General features: G+C 45.9%; 1 protein-coding gene across 2 annotated transcripts in view; it reads left to right on the forward strand.

Annotated features, from left to right (window-relative positions):
* Positions 1-14,920, forward strand: part of NPLOC4 (NPL4 homolog, ubiquitin recognition factor) — a 52,206-nt gene that overhangs the window by 7,175 nt on the left and 30,111 nt on the right. Inside the window, exons 3-8 of one of the 2 annotated variants that reach the window (XM_057715186.1) lie at positions 4,759-4,871; positions 8,908-9,084; positions 10,128-10,176; positions 10,864-10,958; positions 12,589-12,712; positions 13,979-14,158. In XM_057715186.1, coding sequence (XP_057571169.1) covers positions 4,759-4,871; positions 8,908-9,084; positions 10,128-10,176; positions 10,864-10,958; positions 12,589-12,712; positions 13,979-14,158 — 738 coding nt within the window. The remainder of the gene's footprint in view (positions 1-4,758; positions 4,872-8,907; positions 9,085-10,127; positions 10,177-10,863; positions 10,959-12,588; positions 12,713-13,978; positions 14,159-14,920) is intronic. The other variant, XM_057715187.1, reaches the window with a different exon arrangement.

Here is a 14,920-nt window from a genome sequence, read left to right on the forward strand (position 1 = left end):
ACCAGGGATCAAACCCATGCCCCCTGCATTGAAAGGTGAAGTCCTAACCACTGGACCTCCAGGGAAGTCCCTTGATTTTTTATGTTCTTAATTTTCTTATTTATTTATTTATTCTTTTCTTAGACATTTATTTTTTTCGTTTTTTAAGAACTTTTATTGAGATACAGTTAACATACAATAAACTGCATATATTTAGAGTGTGCAATTTGGTATCCCAATCTCCCAATTCATCCCCCCCCCAATCCTCCCCACTTTCCCCACTTGGTGTCCATATGTTTGTTCTCTGCATCTGTGTCTCTATTTCTGCCTTGCAAACCGCTTGATTTGTACCATTTTTCTATATTCCACATATATGCATTAATATACGATATTTGTTTTTCTCTTTCTGACTCACTTCACTCTGTATGACAGTCTCTAGGTCCATCCATGTTTCTACAAATGTTCCAGTTTCATTGCTTTTTACAGCTGAGTAATATTCCATTATATATATATGTACCACATCTTTTTATAAAAATTTTTTTTGGCTGTGCTGGGTCTTCGTTGTGGCACATGGGGCTCTTCATTGTGGGTTTCTCCCTAGTTGTGGCACACGTGCTCCAGAGCATGTGGGCTCAGTAGTTGCAACACTTGGTGTGTAGGTTTAGTTGCCCGACCAGGGATCAAACCCATGTCCCCTACATTTGAAGGTGAGTTCTTAACCAGCGGACTACCAGGGAAGTCCCTTGATTTTTTTTTTTTTTAGCTGCACTGGGTCTTCGTTGCTACATGCTGGCTTTCTCTAGTTTTGGCGAGTGGGGGCTACTCTTCGTTGTGGCACTCGGGCTTCTCAGTGCAGTGGCTTCTCTTGTTGCAGAGCATGGGCTCTAGGTGCGTGCGCTTCAGTAGTTGCAGCATGTGGGCTCAGTAGTTGTGGCATGAGGGCTCTAGAGTTCAGGCTCAGTAGCTGTGGCGCCTGGGCTTAGTTGCTTCGAGGCATGTGGGATCTTCCCAGACCAGGGATTGAACCTGTGTCCCCTGCTTTGGCAGGCGGATTCTTAACCACTGTGCCACCAGGTAAGTCCCCCTTGATTTTTTTTTTTTAATTTATTAATTTGTTAATTTGGCTGCATTGCGTCATCGTTGCTGTGCATGGGCATTTTCTCTCTGGTTGCGGTGTGCTGGCTTCTCAGTGCAGTGGCCTCTCCTGTTGCGGAGCGCGGGCTCTAGGTGAGCAGGCTTCAGTAGTTGTGGCACGTGAGCACAGTATTTGTGGCTCGTGGGCTCTAGAGCGCAGGTTCAGCAGTTGTGGTACACAGGCTTAGTTGCTCTGCAACATGTGGGATCCTTCAGGACCAGGGATTGAACCTGTGTCCCCTGCATTGGCAGGCGGGTTCTTAACCATTGCGCCACCAGGGAAGTACCCCCCTTGATTTTTAATAAGTAATGATTTGGCCATACATTTGTGCCCTATAAGTGGGCTTTGAAATGGCCTCCCTGTCCCCTCACAAACTTGCGTGAAAAGTGTATGTTGACCACTCTGAATATTGTTGGTTCCAACTTGCTGTCCCACACTTGATAGCCTTGATCCTGATTTAGTATGTGGCATTATGCCCTGTAAGGAAATTGGTTTTGCAAGTGTGATAAGATGGCTTTCATTGAAAATCTCTCATAGAATCTTGAGTTACTGGTTCCTTTGAGACCATCTAATGCTTCTCACTCAGGAATTCCTTCTCTGTGAATCATCAGACCATAAACCCCTCCAGGACAGGTTCTTCTGGCTGTCTCGCTTGCTGGCGTCTTCCCTCACCTCCACGACCCAAGGGGTTGCTTCTGCTGCTGTCACTCCCCTGAAACGGCCCTTACCGAGTGTCTCCAGGTCCTACCTCAGTTTTTTTTTTCTTTTTGGCTGTGTCTGTGGCTTGTGGGATTTTAGTTCCTTGACCAGGAATCAAACCAGCACTCTCAGCAGTGAAAGTGCAGAGTCCTAACCACCGAACCACCAGGGAATTCCCCTCAGTCCTGTCTTTAACTGACTTTTCAGCGGCAAGTGACATTGTCCCTTATAATACTTAAATTTTTTTTTTAATTGGTAAATAAGATACCTGCTAAGAAATGCTTGAAAAATATGAACAGGCAAAATGATGCAAATACCCAGGTCTGGGTGGGGGGCAGTGTAAGCCTTCAGGAACCATTGGTCAGCCTTCCCACTCCCTCACCCTGTCACCCCTCTCCTGGCTTGACGGAGGTTACTTTCCCCCTTTTTTGTGTTTTACCACCTCAGTATGCATCCCTAAACCCTAAATTTTGGTTTTGCCTGGTTTTGAACTTACGATAACTGGAATCATGCCACGTATCCTTTGCTGTTACCTCCAGTTATAAACATTTGTATTAATTTTACTCTATGCCATGTTTCTGGTTTTATTACAGTAGTTACATATCAGGATTACCTCAGGTGTGAAATAACGTTTTTAAGATTTTAATGGTGCTCTTATAAGACTGCTAAGATTTTTTTTAAATGCCCAGTACCTTATGTTAGATTTCTGTATTCTTTTTTTTTTTTTAATTTCTCCTCTTGCAGTTCAGGTCCCTTTCCTCTTTTTTTTTTTCATTTATTTATTTATTTTATTTATTTATTGGCTGTGCTGGGTCCTCGTTGCCACACACGAGCCTTCCCTTAATTGCGGTGAGCGGGGGCCACTCTTCATTGTGGTGCACAGGCTCCTCACTGTAGTGGCCTCCCCTGCGGCGGCGCACGGGCTTCAATAGGTGCGGCACATGGGCTCAATAGTTGTGGCTCACGGGCTCTAGAGCACAGGCTCAATAGTTGTGGCACACGGGCCTAGCCGCCCTGTGGCATGTGGAATCTCCCCAGAGCAGGGCCGGAACCCGTGTCCCCTGCATTGGCAGGCGGACCCCCAACCACTGTGCCACCTAGGAAGTCTGATTTCTGTGTTCTTTAGGTAAAGAATTCACCGAGTTCACAGAAGAGGTTATTTTCACAGGAGCACCATATAAAACCTAATACATATATTTCTGCATCTCCCCAAAGTGGAATTCAACATATGTGAAGTAATGTTGCTGGTTATCGTGTTTGAAAATGCAGCTGCATCTCAGTCCTGATATAAAGCACAGATCTTGGTCATGTGGTCACAGGGGCGTTCCCTCTGCCCACAGGGCTGCCCGCACAGCACCCTGCTCCACTCTGGAGATTGTCTTACCTCCCAGGAGTGCTCACACAGCCGACATTCCTGATACAAGAGTTCTTTCTCATTCTTGGCAATAATTTGCAGTGCTTTGTCTACAGAAAAACAGTATGGTTTTGCAGAGTAGATAAAATGCCACGATTTGTTAATTTCAGTTTATGTCTGTTTCAGAAAATAGAGACATTTTTAGTCTTTGATTTTACCTTTTTTGCTCTTGGGAATATAAATTTCATGGTCTTAATTTCCTGATGCTTTATTTATTTTAGCTTGGAGAGAAAAAAATGACTGGTATCAAACACGTGTAACACATTTGATTCAGAGTCTTAACTTTGTCTTAAAGGTCATTTCTTATCATTTTCAGAATGACAAGGTGATTTAGAGTTACTTTTAATCATTTTTTTATCAGAAAATACTTTTAGTATGTAAAGTTAATCTTTAAACTCTTGTTTTCCTTACAGTAAATAAATAGTAGGTTTTATCAGTAATTCCATGTTAAAGTACAAATCAATCATAGACAGAAAGCAACAGGTAGAACAAGGTATAAAATGAGGGGAGGGGGTGAGCCTTCAGGTGACTCAGGGACAAACATGGTTCTTCCCTGGTCCTGTTCCTGCCCTGTGGTGGTTGCTCTGTCAGGATTCTCATGGCAATGCTGTGATGGTTTCCTGTTGTGTGATTTGGAGTTTTTACCTCCGTGTGTGATCTATGTCTGAGTTTCTGTCTGGTGTTGTTCAGCCCGGAGAGCATCCTCTGGCATTTATTGTGGTGGCGGTTGCTGGCAACAGGTGCCCTTGGGTCTTGTCGACCTGAGAATGTTTTCATTTTGCCCTTGTATTTGAAGGATATTTTCTCCAGATGGAGAATTCTGTGTTAACAGATTTTTATTCCTGCCTCAGCACTTTAAAGATGTTGTTCCTTGTCTTCTGGTCTCCATTGATCTTCTGGGTTTTAGCAGTGTGATGACAGCGTGCCCAGGCGTAGTTTTCTCTTTATTTATCCTACTTTGGTTTTGCTGAACTTCCTGGATTTGTTACTCTTAAGTTTTTCATCACATTTGAGGGTTTTGGCCATTTTTTCTTCAAACATTTTTCAGTCCTAGCCTTATTCTCTTCTCCTAAGCATCATTTGATATTGTCCCAGGGGATAGTTCCTAAGACTGTTCATTTTTCTTTCTAATCTCTGTCTTCAGATTATGTAGTTTCTGTTAACCCATCTTTAATTGACTTTGTTTTTGTCGTCTTCCTTCTGATGATAAGCCTACCCAGTGAATTTTCTATTTCAGTTGTGTTTTTCAGTTGTAGAATTTGCATTTGATTCTATTTCATCATTTCTGTTTCTCTGCCAAGATTCCTTTTCTCTTCTTTAACTCTACTCTGATGACCCTAAAAGTTGAGCTCCAGATTTGGCCCTTCTCTTGGCCCCAGATTCGAATTTCCTTACAAGAGAGCAAAGTAACGAGAAAGTTGGTTAACAGCGGGCAGTTTCTGAACTCACTGGTAATGTCTGATGTACATATGGCCAGAGTACTGAGACTTAAATATTGTACTAAATCTCTGTTGTTTGGGGCTTGTTTTAGGTTGCAAAGGAGTTTGGCTTCCAAAATAATGGCTTCTCAGTTTACATCAATAGAAACAAGACTGGAGAAATAACAGCGTCATCTAACAAATCCCTCAACCTGCTGAAGATCAAGTAAGTACCTGAGGGGAGAAGGTGGGGAGTAGGGAGGGCATGATGGCACCAGTTACCCACCTGAGGCCGCTCAGTTCTCTCCTTTTTTCTTCTTGTGCTACTGTGATTATGGTCCTGAACGCGCACCAAAGTGCAGGTGACTGTGCTTCTTGCCAGGTGTTTGGCAGCCACACTGAATCTGCAGTTACTGTTAAGCCAGTTTGATTGACTTGCAGAATTTGGGGATGTGTGGCACAGAAGAGAAGGAGTTCTAGTCCCAGAGTGTGTGGGGAGCTGCACCCTCAGCTGCTTCACTGCAGAGAAAGACCTTGAATGTAGCTCTGTGTGTAGTTCTGCCTCAGGACCTGCTTGGTAGGTTGGGGGGTGGGGGGCGGCAGTGCAGTGGCCCATTGCCCATGCTGTATTTCTTCCTGGCAGGACCCCCTGGAGTGCCTTAGAATTGATGGGTAACGTCAGAAGCACTTTCTAGGGTGCAGAGACCTCTTCCTGCAGCCCACTGCCTGTTTTTCTAGTTTTATGGGAGCACAGCCACGTCCATTCTTTTATGTATTCTCACGCTACAAAGGCAGGGCTGAGTAATTGTGACAGAGACTGTATGGTCTGCAAAGCTGAAAATATTTACTATTTGGCCCTTTGCAGAAAAGGTTTGCTGACTCCTATTTGAATTGCCTGGGCATACCTGCTCATGTATCAGTGAGCAGATCCCTTCAGGTCATCTCTGTCCTCAGATAGGGGGCAGAGAACTCTCCCATCGGAGAGGTAGCCTGGCTGCTGTGGCCACTGGCTAAGGATTGGGCTGGGCTTTGTTGGCACTTGGCTGTGTGCCTTTTACCAGTCAGAGTAATAGGCTATTTTAACAATTGGTGTGGTCATTTTTAGATTCACAGCTAGTATATATAGGGGAAAAAAATACGTTTTTAGCATTAATTTATTTGTTCTTCAACAAATATTCGCTCGGCACCTGCTCTTTGCCTGACGCTATTTATGTTTGTTTCCAGTGGGTGAGGGTCATCTTTCCTCCCAGCTCGCAAAGGGTTTTTGCATCTTAAGAATCACTTCTCATAGGTGTTACTTGGGTTTGGACTCACACCCTCCACTCACTGGTTGTGTGCCTGGAAAGACACCTAACCTCACTGGGCCTCACCACCCGTGTCTGCAAGGGGGTTGCGGTGCCCTCTTCCACGTGGTTGTCCGGTGCCTGCACGTGTCATGCACTGCAGGGGTGGCAGCTGTGTATCTAAGCTATTCTAATGGCTGGATGCCAGGACGGGAGGTGGCAGAGTGAAATACCCTGAGGCAAAGCTGTCTGCCTGAGGTGCAGCCCCACTTGGATGGCATATCTTTCTGGATTACCCTAGAGCTTGTCTTTCCAGTGATGGTTGTGGTGCTTGCTGAGCAGCACGGGCCCAAACTTGAGGACCAAATCCTGTCACTGCTCAAGAGTTACCTGACTGTGTCTGTAAGAGTGTGGTTACCCTGAGCTCCTTGTGGGTCTCACTTCACTGCCTCTGCTCCCATCATCGCAGTTCAGCCGGCTGTTATAATTCTCTTGTTCATTTGTAGGTTCTTTTTTTCCCCCTCTGACTGTTTTTAAGATCTTCTGTTTGTCTTGGGGTCCTACGGTTTCTGTTTGACCTCTCCAGGTGTGAATTCCTAGTTGGTTGGTTTAATGCTACCTGATGTAAAATGTGTTTTCTGTATCTGCAGGTCATGTCTAGAAAATTCTTGGCCATTATCTCTTTAGATATTACCTCTCCCCCATTCTCTCTTTTATTTCAGTGATAACATTTTTTACTTTTTCCTATTTAATTCTCTTTGATTGCTTTCATCCCTGGCTGTTAGCTCATGTGCTCGCAGGGGCTCCTTCCTGGCTCCTGCTCTGCTCTTACGCTGGCCCCCAGGCTTCCAGTGAAGACTGCTGCGTTCCTTGGGGGCTCTGCCTTGGCCTGTCACACACCTGATGCTTCCCTCTCGGGTCTTGAGGTGTCTGTGCTCTGTCTCCCCTGAGTAAATTCAGAGTTTGTGAGTATCCTGTTGCACTGTTGCTGGTGTTGTCTAGCCTGTCCCTAAAGGGGGATTTGGGAAGAGCTGCTGAGTCTGCAGCCCCTCTGCCCGCTCTCCGAGCCCCTGGTCATAGCGAATAGCCTCTTGTTGCTTGCACTCTTTTTGTTCCGTTTCCAGCTAACATTCCATACATAAGTTTGTATTCTTTGTCTTGAATTCCACACCTGAAGTCCTTGGCTATCTAAATCTGTTGATTGTTGTCTGCCCTCTCTTGCTCATGGTGGCTTGTTTCTCTTGTACATTTGGTGACCTTTTTTTGAGAGCTTGTATTTGGCCAATCTTGGTCTTAGGGAGCCCTGAAGGATCTGGAGTTGGTGGCTTTTCTATGGAGAAGCATTTGCTTCTGTCGTCACAAGGGGGCGTCATGGGTCCAGCACTTGAGTTAATTTCTGTTTTTGGTTTCCTGAACCAAGTAGTGTCCCTAATTCTACCTAGACGCATGGCAGAGCAGGCCTTTGGTTACAGACTCGCAACGGTGACTTTTTCCCCTACAGCGTAGTGGATGGAGGCAGACAGGGTTTCTCCTTGGTTCCTATTTTCAGCAGGTGGATTTTTCCCAGCTGTTGAGACATCCTTCAGATATCTGGCTTTGTGTGGCATTTCAGGCTTAGCAGCTCACTTTGGGTAGGCAGGCTCAAGGCCTCATCTCTCGTGGCCCAGAGAGGTTCCCTCACTATTCTTGTTTGAGCCACTGTGGGTTTTTGGACCCTTGTGGAAGTTCCTTTCTTTAGAGCTCCACAATGCATTTTAGACAATATTTGTTAAAACTGATATAGCAGTTGAGCCATGTATCCTGAAGCTGGAGGGTGTTTAGGAATATCTCATTCGCTGTTAGAAACAGAAATCTTCAGTTACAAGTGGGTGATTTTATCACCCTAAATTGTGGGAGGAAAAAGAGGGGCGAGCAGATCCGCTGAAGAGCTGCAGCCCATCCTTCTGCCGTCCCGGCTGTGGTGCCTGCTCCTGTTCTCGCCATTTGTTGGTTGGGGGCTGCGGACTGTTCTCTCAGTCTTTCTTCCTGTTTATGCATCTTGTTGAGAGCAGTGAAATATTTACCTGGTGGTGGTGCTATAGCTTTTCCTCCCAGATTGGTGTTGGCTGAATGTCTCGAGACCCGCAACGCCCACTGTACACCCACTCGGGGCAGCAGTCAGGCTCTGGCGAAGTCAGCAAGGAATCTGATGGGGGAAGGATGCCGTTCACATTGAAAATGATTGAAAACCAAATATTGTCCGTTGCAATGTGAATCATGGCAGCCTTTGTGGAAAGCAGTACGTCAGCGACTTTAAGCACGAACAAAACTCCTGAAGTCTAATGGGCCCCCTCCTAGAAATCTGCCGTATGGCCAGGAGACCGTGAGGCTGCCCATCTTTGGGTGTTTCCGAGGTAGGGCCCATGGTGGCAGATCCCTTAGGGAGCTGTGTCCATCACACAGGAGCAGCAAAGCATATTGTGAAGCAGCTTCACTGCAGAATGTTGATGAGATATAGACCACGTTTGGAGGGATTATGTGAGAAGAGTAAATGCAGAAAGTGTGTCTCTGATCATCTCAGGTTTGTACATCAGTGACATGTGTTATGTACGTGTGTGTGTGAACGTAGTGAAAGAAGTGGAAGGATATGTCCCAGGGAGGTAAAGCTGGGAGCTGAAGAGAGGGCCAAGAAACAAATGAGGGAAAGTGGGAGCCAAGCATGTGCAGCATAGATTGCGTGGTGTGGTTGTAAGGAAGTTACGTTACAGTCCAGAGAGCCTACTGCTGACCTTAAGGCGAAGAGGCGTAGGGGAGGTGGGAAAAGAGAATTCTGGTCTCTTAAAATTGGAAGCCTCGTTGTTTAGGCCTTCAGGACCTCCAGGGTGGTTAGTGTTTGCTGTTTGCAGGTGTTAGAGGTTCTCACATATGAGTTGATCTTATGTGCAGCTTAGGTTGTGAAGAAAGAACAGTGGCCTTGACTTACATTTCTTGTTTGAACAGGCACGGAGATTTGTTGTTCCTGTTTCCGTCGAGCCTTGCTGGACCGTCGTCTGAGATGGAGACATCGGCCCCATTGGGGTTAAAGGCTTGTGGTGCTCCCAGTGTGGTGGAAGATGAAATCGACCAGTACCTCAGCAAGCAGGACGGGAAGATCTACAGGAGCCGCGACCCACAGCTGTAAGTGCCCGAGGGGTGGCAGGGTCAGTGAAGTGAAATGTCTGTAACGTGTCTTGATGAAGAAATGTCAGTTTTAAGTTTGTTCATCTATTTTCAGATTACATCTCACTTCAAGTTATTCTGTGAGCTTTTTCTCATTATTTGAATTTCAAAGTATGCTCCATGTGTACATTAAAAGTTTTTAAGTGTTGAGAACTAAGAGTTCTAAGAAGCCCTCACCATGGTGTGCTCCTGAGATACCTGAATGCACCTGCCCAGTGGGCTTTCGCAAGTGTGACAGAGGAGGGGATGGTACCTGGGCACCTGCTGGTGCAGGTCCTCATTCACGTTGTCTCGTTTAATTGTAGTGGAGGAATCTCAACCTTCCATATTCAGTACACTCTCCGTTCTTCTAGGGAACGTTCCTACCCCAGTCGGGGCTCCTGTCCTGATCGGTGTTCATGAGGCCTCATTAGAAATCTTTTTGAGGGTGCATGTGCCCGCAAGTGCATCACCTGGAAGAGCCTGCCTGTTGGGAGACTCGGGCCCTCCCTTTCTGCTCTGAAATATAGAACATGGTGCACCTAAGAGTTCCAGCCCCATGTGGACAGTGCTGTGACTGAGCCTGTTTGTACACAACGCATCTCCACTGTCCCGCTGTGCGCGGACTGAAACCCACAGAGCCAAGTGCTCTTTTCATGCTTTTTTCCAAAATATGCATGAAGTGGATGTTTTCTACACTTGAACTATATGTGTACCATCCTCAGGGGTTTTGCCCTGTCTGCGTACCAACTTGACTGTAAATCCATTCACTTTTGTTTAATATTCATGAAATCAATTAATAGCCGTGAAATCATAGGTTGATGCACTGGTCAGTATTTTCTAATACACATCAAAATACTAAACCATTAAAAACTGTTCACCACATACCATCTCAGATACTTTCACGTGGGTGAGGAAGTACTTTATTAGGTGTAATGTGCATTTTAAGTATCAACATGCAGGGAGGCAGCAGCGGAAGAGCAGTGTGCTGACGCTGTGCGTTTCTTTTCTCTGTGCCCTAGATGCCGACATGGGCCCCTGGGAAAGTGCGTGCACTGTGTTCCTCTAGAGGTGAGAGCCCTGCAGAGTGAGTTCCCAGAGCCATCTTGCACTTTCTCTGAGTCCCTGGGCTGGGTCGGAGTGGTTCAAGGAACTTATCTATTTATTGCCCTGGGCTTTGTATTCCCACTAGTGCAGGCTGCACTGAGAGGATGAGCCTTTATTTATGGGGGTGACCTTCTGGGTGGATTATGAACGGCTGGGGCATGGGTATTGCTGTGATAAAGGGGCAGCATTTACACAGGGCTCCCTGGACAATCCTTTTAAAACCTGACACAATGCTGGGACTGGTGGTTTCGTGCTCATCATTGTTTTGATTTACTCTGCCCTGGATCTCACGTCTCCTCTACTGATTTGTCCTGGTGAGATTGAGAGTTACTACAATAACGCTGACTGGTGACTGGTTAGCACGGAATTTATGCCAGGAAGGCCAACCCGATTTTCCTTATGACGTTCCTCTTGCTTCATCCTGTGGCTTTTGGGGTATTTTTTTGCAAAATTTACCTGATATTTACTTGACTTAGAGCATTTTGTATTTAATAGAGATTCATTTCAATCTTGAAAAGATAACTGGTACAAAGAGGCACTTGGTTTTGACCTAGAATAACAGTGAGGACACAGTGCTGATTCTCCCTCACTGCCCACCCGCCTTGGGGCTTGGAGGCTGCGTGACTGTGTTGACTATGTGTGTTTTGGCAGCCATTCGACGAGGACTACCTAAACCACCTGGAGCCTCCCGTGAAGCACATGTCCTTCCACGCCTACATCCGGAAGCTGACTGGAGGGGCCGACAAGTAAGCAGCCTGAGTGCAAGGGGCAGCCCCTGTGTGGCTTTGGGGCACAGAAGTGCATTTTCTGTCTCTGGCACGTGTTGCTTAAAGCTGCTGGGCATATGAGTGAGAAAAGTAAAGATCAAAATCTGGGCATGAAGTGTTTGAATTCATGAATCTTGTCCTGATTCTAGAAGAGAAACAAGTGGGTGGAGACTCTGGTGCCTGCTGTAATCCACAGTGCCCAGCACACGGGCAGAGGCCAAGCAGGCAGAGGCCAGGCTGGCGGTGGCCGCTGTGGAGGCCCAGGGGTACCTCGCCAACCCTCCCTCGGGTATGTGGTGCCCTGGCAACTTAGTTGTTTCTGAAGGTGGATGAGATAAGGCGTGATGGTGGCCAGTCTTGTATCTGTGGAGTCTGCCCTTTGCCCTGGAGCCTGCCTCTTTATCAGCTCAATTGCACAGCTGTGGCAGGGCTGAGGCAGTGGCGCTGTCCCTGGCTTGGCCTTTGGTACCTTAGCATTGCTGTTTGCAGGCTCGTCCAGGCAGGCAGCGTGGGTGGGTGGTGGGCAGCGGGGGCGGCTGTCTCTTGGCTCTTAGAGAGCAGGCTATGACAGTGGTGAGCTGGGGGCAGTTTGATTTCTTTTAAACTTCAAGTACTTGCCTGTGCAACCCCCTTCTGTGGATATGTTCACCTCACCAGAAAGTAACAGACTTCTTACTGTGATTTTATGATTCCTGTCCATGCAGCAAGAGGAGACAGTGGCTGAACCTGAGTCAGCAACATTTTGTGAAGAATGTCATGTTGGCCTGCTCGTAGTTTTTCTCTGACAACCTGCTGACATCCTAAAATGACTTTTTAAAAAAGTTAGACCCGGAAGAAAAAATCCCACCAGAAGCCCATTCTTGCCCATCTGTGGGGTAAGCTCTGGAGCTGTCTGGACCAGAGCATGGGTGTGCTGGGGCTGGGATCCATCGGCCTTTTGTCAGTCTAGGTCAAGGGCTCACTTGTCAATATTGTTAACATGCAGACTTGGTGGCAGTCATTGATTCCCAGGTGCCATTGTTCCAGCACGTTGCTGGCTTGTGAGGACGGGACTGATCACTGAACCGTTTGTGAACGGGAAAGCGGCAGAGGGTGAAGTCACTTGTGCAAACTCACCCCAGGTCCACAGTGGGGTCCAGGACATCCTCACTGACCAAAAGCAGAGTAAAGATATCTTTATGTATCCTAATCAGGTTTTTTCTATGAATAAGAATTTTATACAGAAGTCTAAGTACTAGACTCATAACATAAGTGTTTGTGATAAATTGGTGAAACTTAAAAAAAGCTTCATTTTCTCTCAGTGGCATAGGTTAGGTCTAGATATTCAACTACTCTTGAAAGTTTTTGTAAATGTTAGTGATAGTGAAGATTAAAACTATTTTTATCAGAAAATAGTTTTGTATACCTGTACAGTCTAAGCGTACAGGACAGAAGCTAGAACTCCATTACATTAAGTTTCAGCACCTTTTCCCTGCTGTTGCTACCATGTGCTTATCTCCTGAGAACTCCCTTCAGGAAGTGTAAGATACCTGACATTTTATTTCCAGCCTCCTGCTAAACTTTTCACCATTGTAATGTTTAATTAATTAAGGTGCCTTTTCTTGTTCAGGGGGAAATTTGTTGCCCTGGAGAACATCAGTTGCAAGATTAAATCAGGGTGTGAGGGACACCTTCCATGGCCTAACGGCATCTGTACTAAGTGCCAGCCAAGTGCCATCACGCTGAACAGACAGGTGAGATGTTCGCTGTATCCATCTAGATGTAGAAGGCTTTGTGTTCATGGCTGAGGAGTGAAAATGTCCAGAAAAGCCCCTCCTTGGAGAGGAGCTGCTGCCAGCAGTGTGTGTTACATGGGGCAGAGTCCTGGGTATTTTGGGGCTGATTGATCGACCCTTTTATGGAAATCACACACTGAGGACATGATTTGCAAGATCTCCAGCTCTTTCAAGCATAGACGGGAGCCTTCAGTTTTCTGCTTTGTTGGCTTGTGTGGAGGCAGAATTTTCTTGGTGACTGTTTAAAATGCTCAGTGGTTGTGACTTTGCCTTTTAAGAAACTATGGCTGTGGAAGCTGGTAGTTGAACAGAACTGTCCTGGGACCAGCTCAGGGCATCTGTCCAGGCCAGGTTAAGAAGGGAGCTGGGCTCAGGAAGGGGCAAAAGAATCAGGGAAAATCATGTGCAGTTATTCTGGCCTTTTCCAATCTTATCGTCCAGCCCTCCAAGAATAGCCCACCTCATCTCTCCCCTGCTGCTGCCAGCCGTGTTTAGCTCCTTAGAATTCCATGGCCTCCTTGACTGTTTGAGAACCTTCCTTCCCTTTCTTTTTCTCCTTTCCTCTATCCATCCCTCTCGTTCTCTTTTTCTCGCTTTCTCTCTTTTTTTTTTTTAAATTTTGGTTTTGTATTATTTTTTGGCCACACCGTGCTGCATGCAGGATCTCAGTTCCCCAACTAGGGATCGAACCCTCGCCCCCTGCAATGGAAGTGTGGAGTTTTAACTGTGGACCTCCAGGGAATTCCCCCTCTCTCTTTCTTTCTGTGTTAATTTCTTTTTGAAAACTATTTTTTTTGACCTAGAGATTGTAAAAACCTGCATTTTAGGTGAAATCCCAGTAAGATTAATTTGAATTGATTTATTGAGGAATCCAACCCCTACCCCTCCCACCCACTAGAATCTGAAGCGGTCTTAAGGGCAGAGTACATTCTTTTTTCTTTTTTTTTTTAATTTTTATTTATTTTTTTGGCCGCCTCGCGCGGCTCGCGGGATCTTAGTTCCCCAACCAGGGATCGAACCCGTGCCCCCTGCATTGGGAGCACAGAGTCTTAACCACTGGACTGCCAAGGAAGTCCTGAGAACACATTCTTAAAGTGTGTGTGTGTGTGTGTGTGTGTGTGTTTTAAAAGCTAGGTAAAAGATATTTGTGAACAGTTTGTGCTAAAAGAATACATTATTTCTGATGGAGTGTTTTAATTTAGCCCATTGTTGTTAACTCTACAGAAATACAGACATGTGGACAACATCATGTTTGAGAATCATACCGTTGCTGACCGCTTCCTTGACTTCTGGAGGAAGACAGGGAACCAGCACTTCGGGTACTTGTATGGACGGTACACGGAGCACAAAGACATTCCTCTTGGTATCAGGGCTGAAGTAGCTGCGATTTATGAACCTCCTCAGGTAGACGTGAACAGGATTTGCAGTCCATGGGTCTCTGTATTGCTTTGTTTTGAAGGCTGTATGGGAGCCCTTTTCAGATTGCATGTTGCTTCTTTTACTGTATCATTTGCCCAGTCTGTCTCTCTCTCTGTACACACACACACACACACACACACACAGGTACAATATTTATTTTCTGAATTATTGGAGAGTAAGGTCATGGCCCCTAAATATTTCAGTGTATATTTCCAAAGAATAAGGACACCTTCTTACATAACAAGTACATTGAGCAACTTAAGTAAATTGAACTTCGATACAATATTTTTATCTAATCTGCCATCCTATTCCACTTTTGTCAGTTCCCCCAAAAGTGTCATACAGTTGCGCTCTCTCTGTTGATTCTGTATGTCCTCTGCCCATGCCTACAGTGAGCTATCCCAGGAATTATGGAATTAGAGTCACAAAATTACTCAAGATCTTTATCTTATGCTACACACATAACTGTCTTTTTTCGATTAATAGATCTTTTGAGGTGGGTTTTTTTGGGGTGTTTGTTTTGGTTGTGTCAGTCTTAGTTGCAGCACGTGGGATCTTTGTTGTGGCGTGTGGGAACTTCCGTTGCGGCGTGCACGGCTCAGTAGTTGCAGTGCACAGGCTCTCTAGTTGTGGCACACAGACTCCAGAGCGCACAGGCTCAGTAGTTGCGGCACATGGGTTCTCTAGTTGTGGCTTGTCTGACCCTTTGGGTGCTGAGTGTGCTCTGTCAGTGGGAGCTGCTTATGG

Source organism: Hippopotamus amphibius, chromosome 17 (assembly GCF_030028045.1).
Source record: "Hippopotamus amphibius kiboko isolate mHipAmp2 chromosome 17, mHipAmp2.hap2, whole genome shotgun sequence".
NCBI classification, from domain to species: Eukaryota; Metazoa; Chordata; class Mammalia; order Artiodactyla; family Hippopotamidae; genus Hippopotamus; species Hippopotamus amphibius.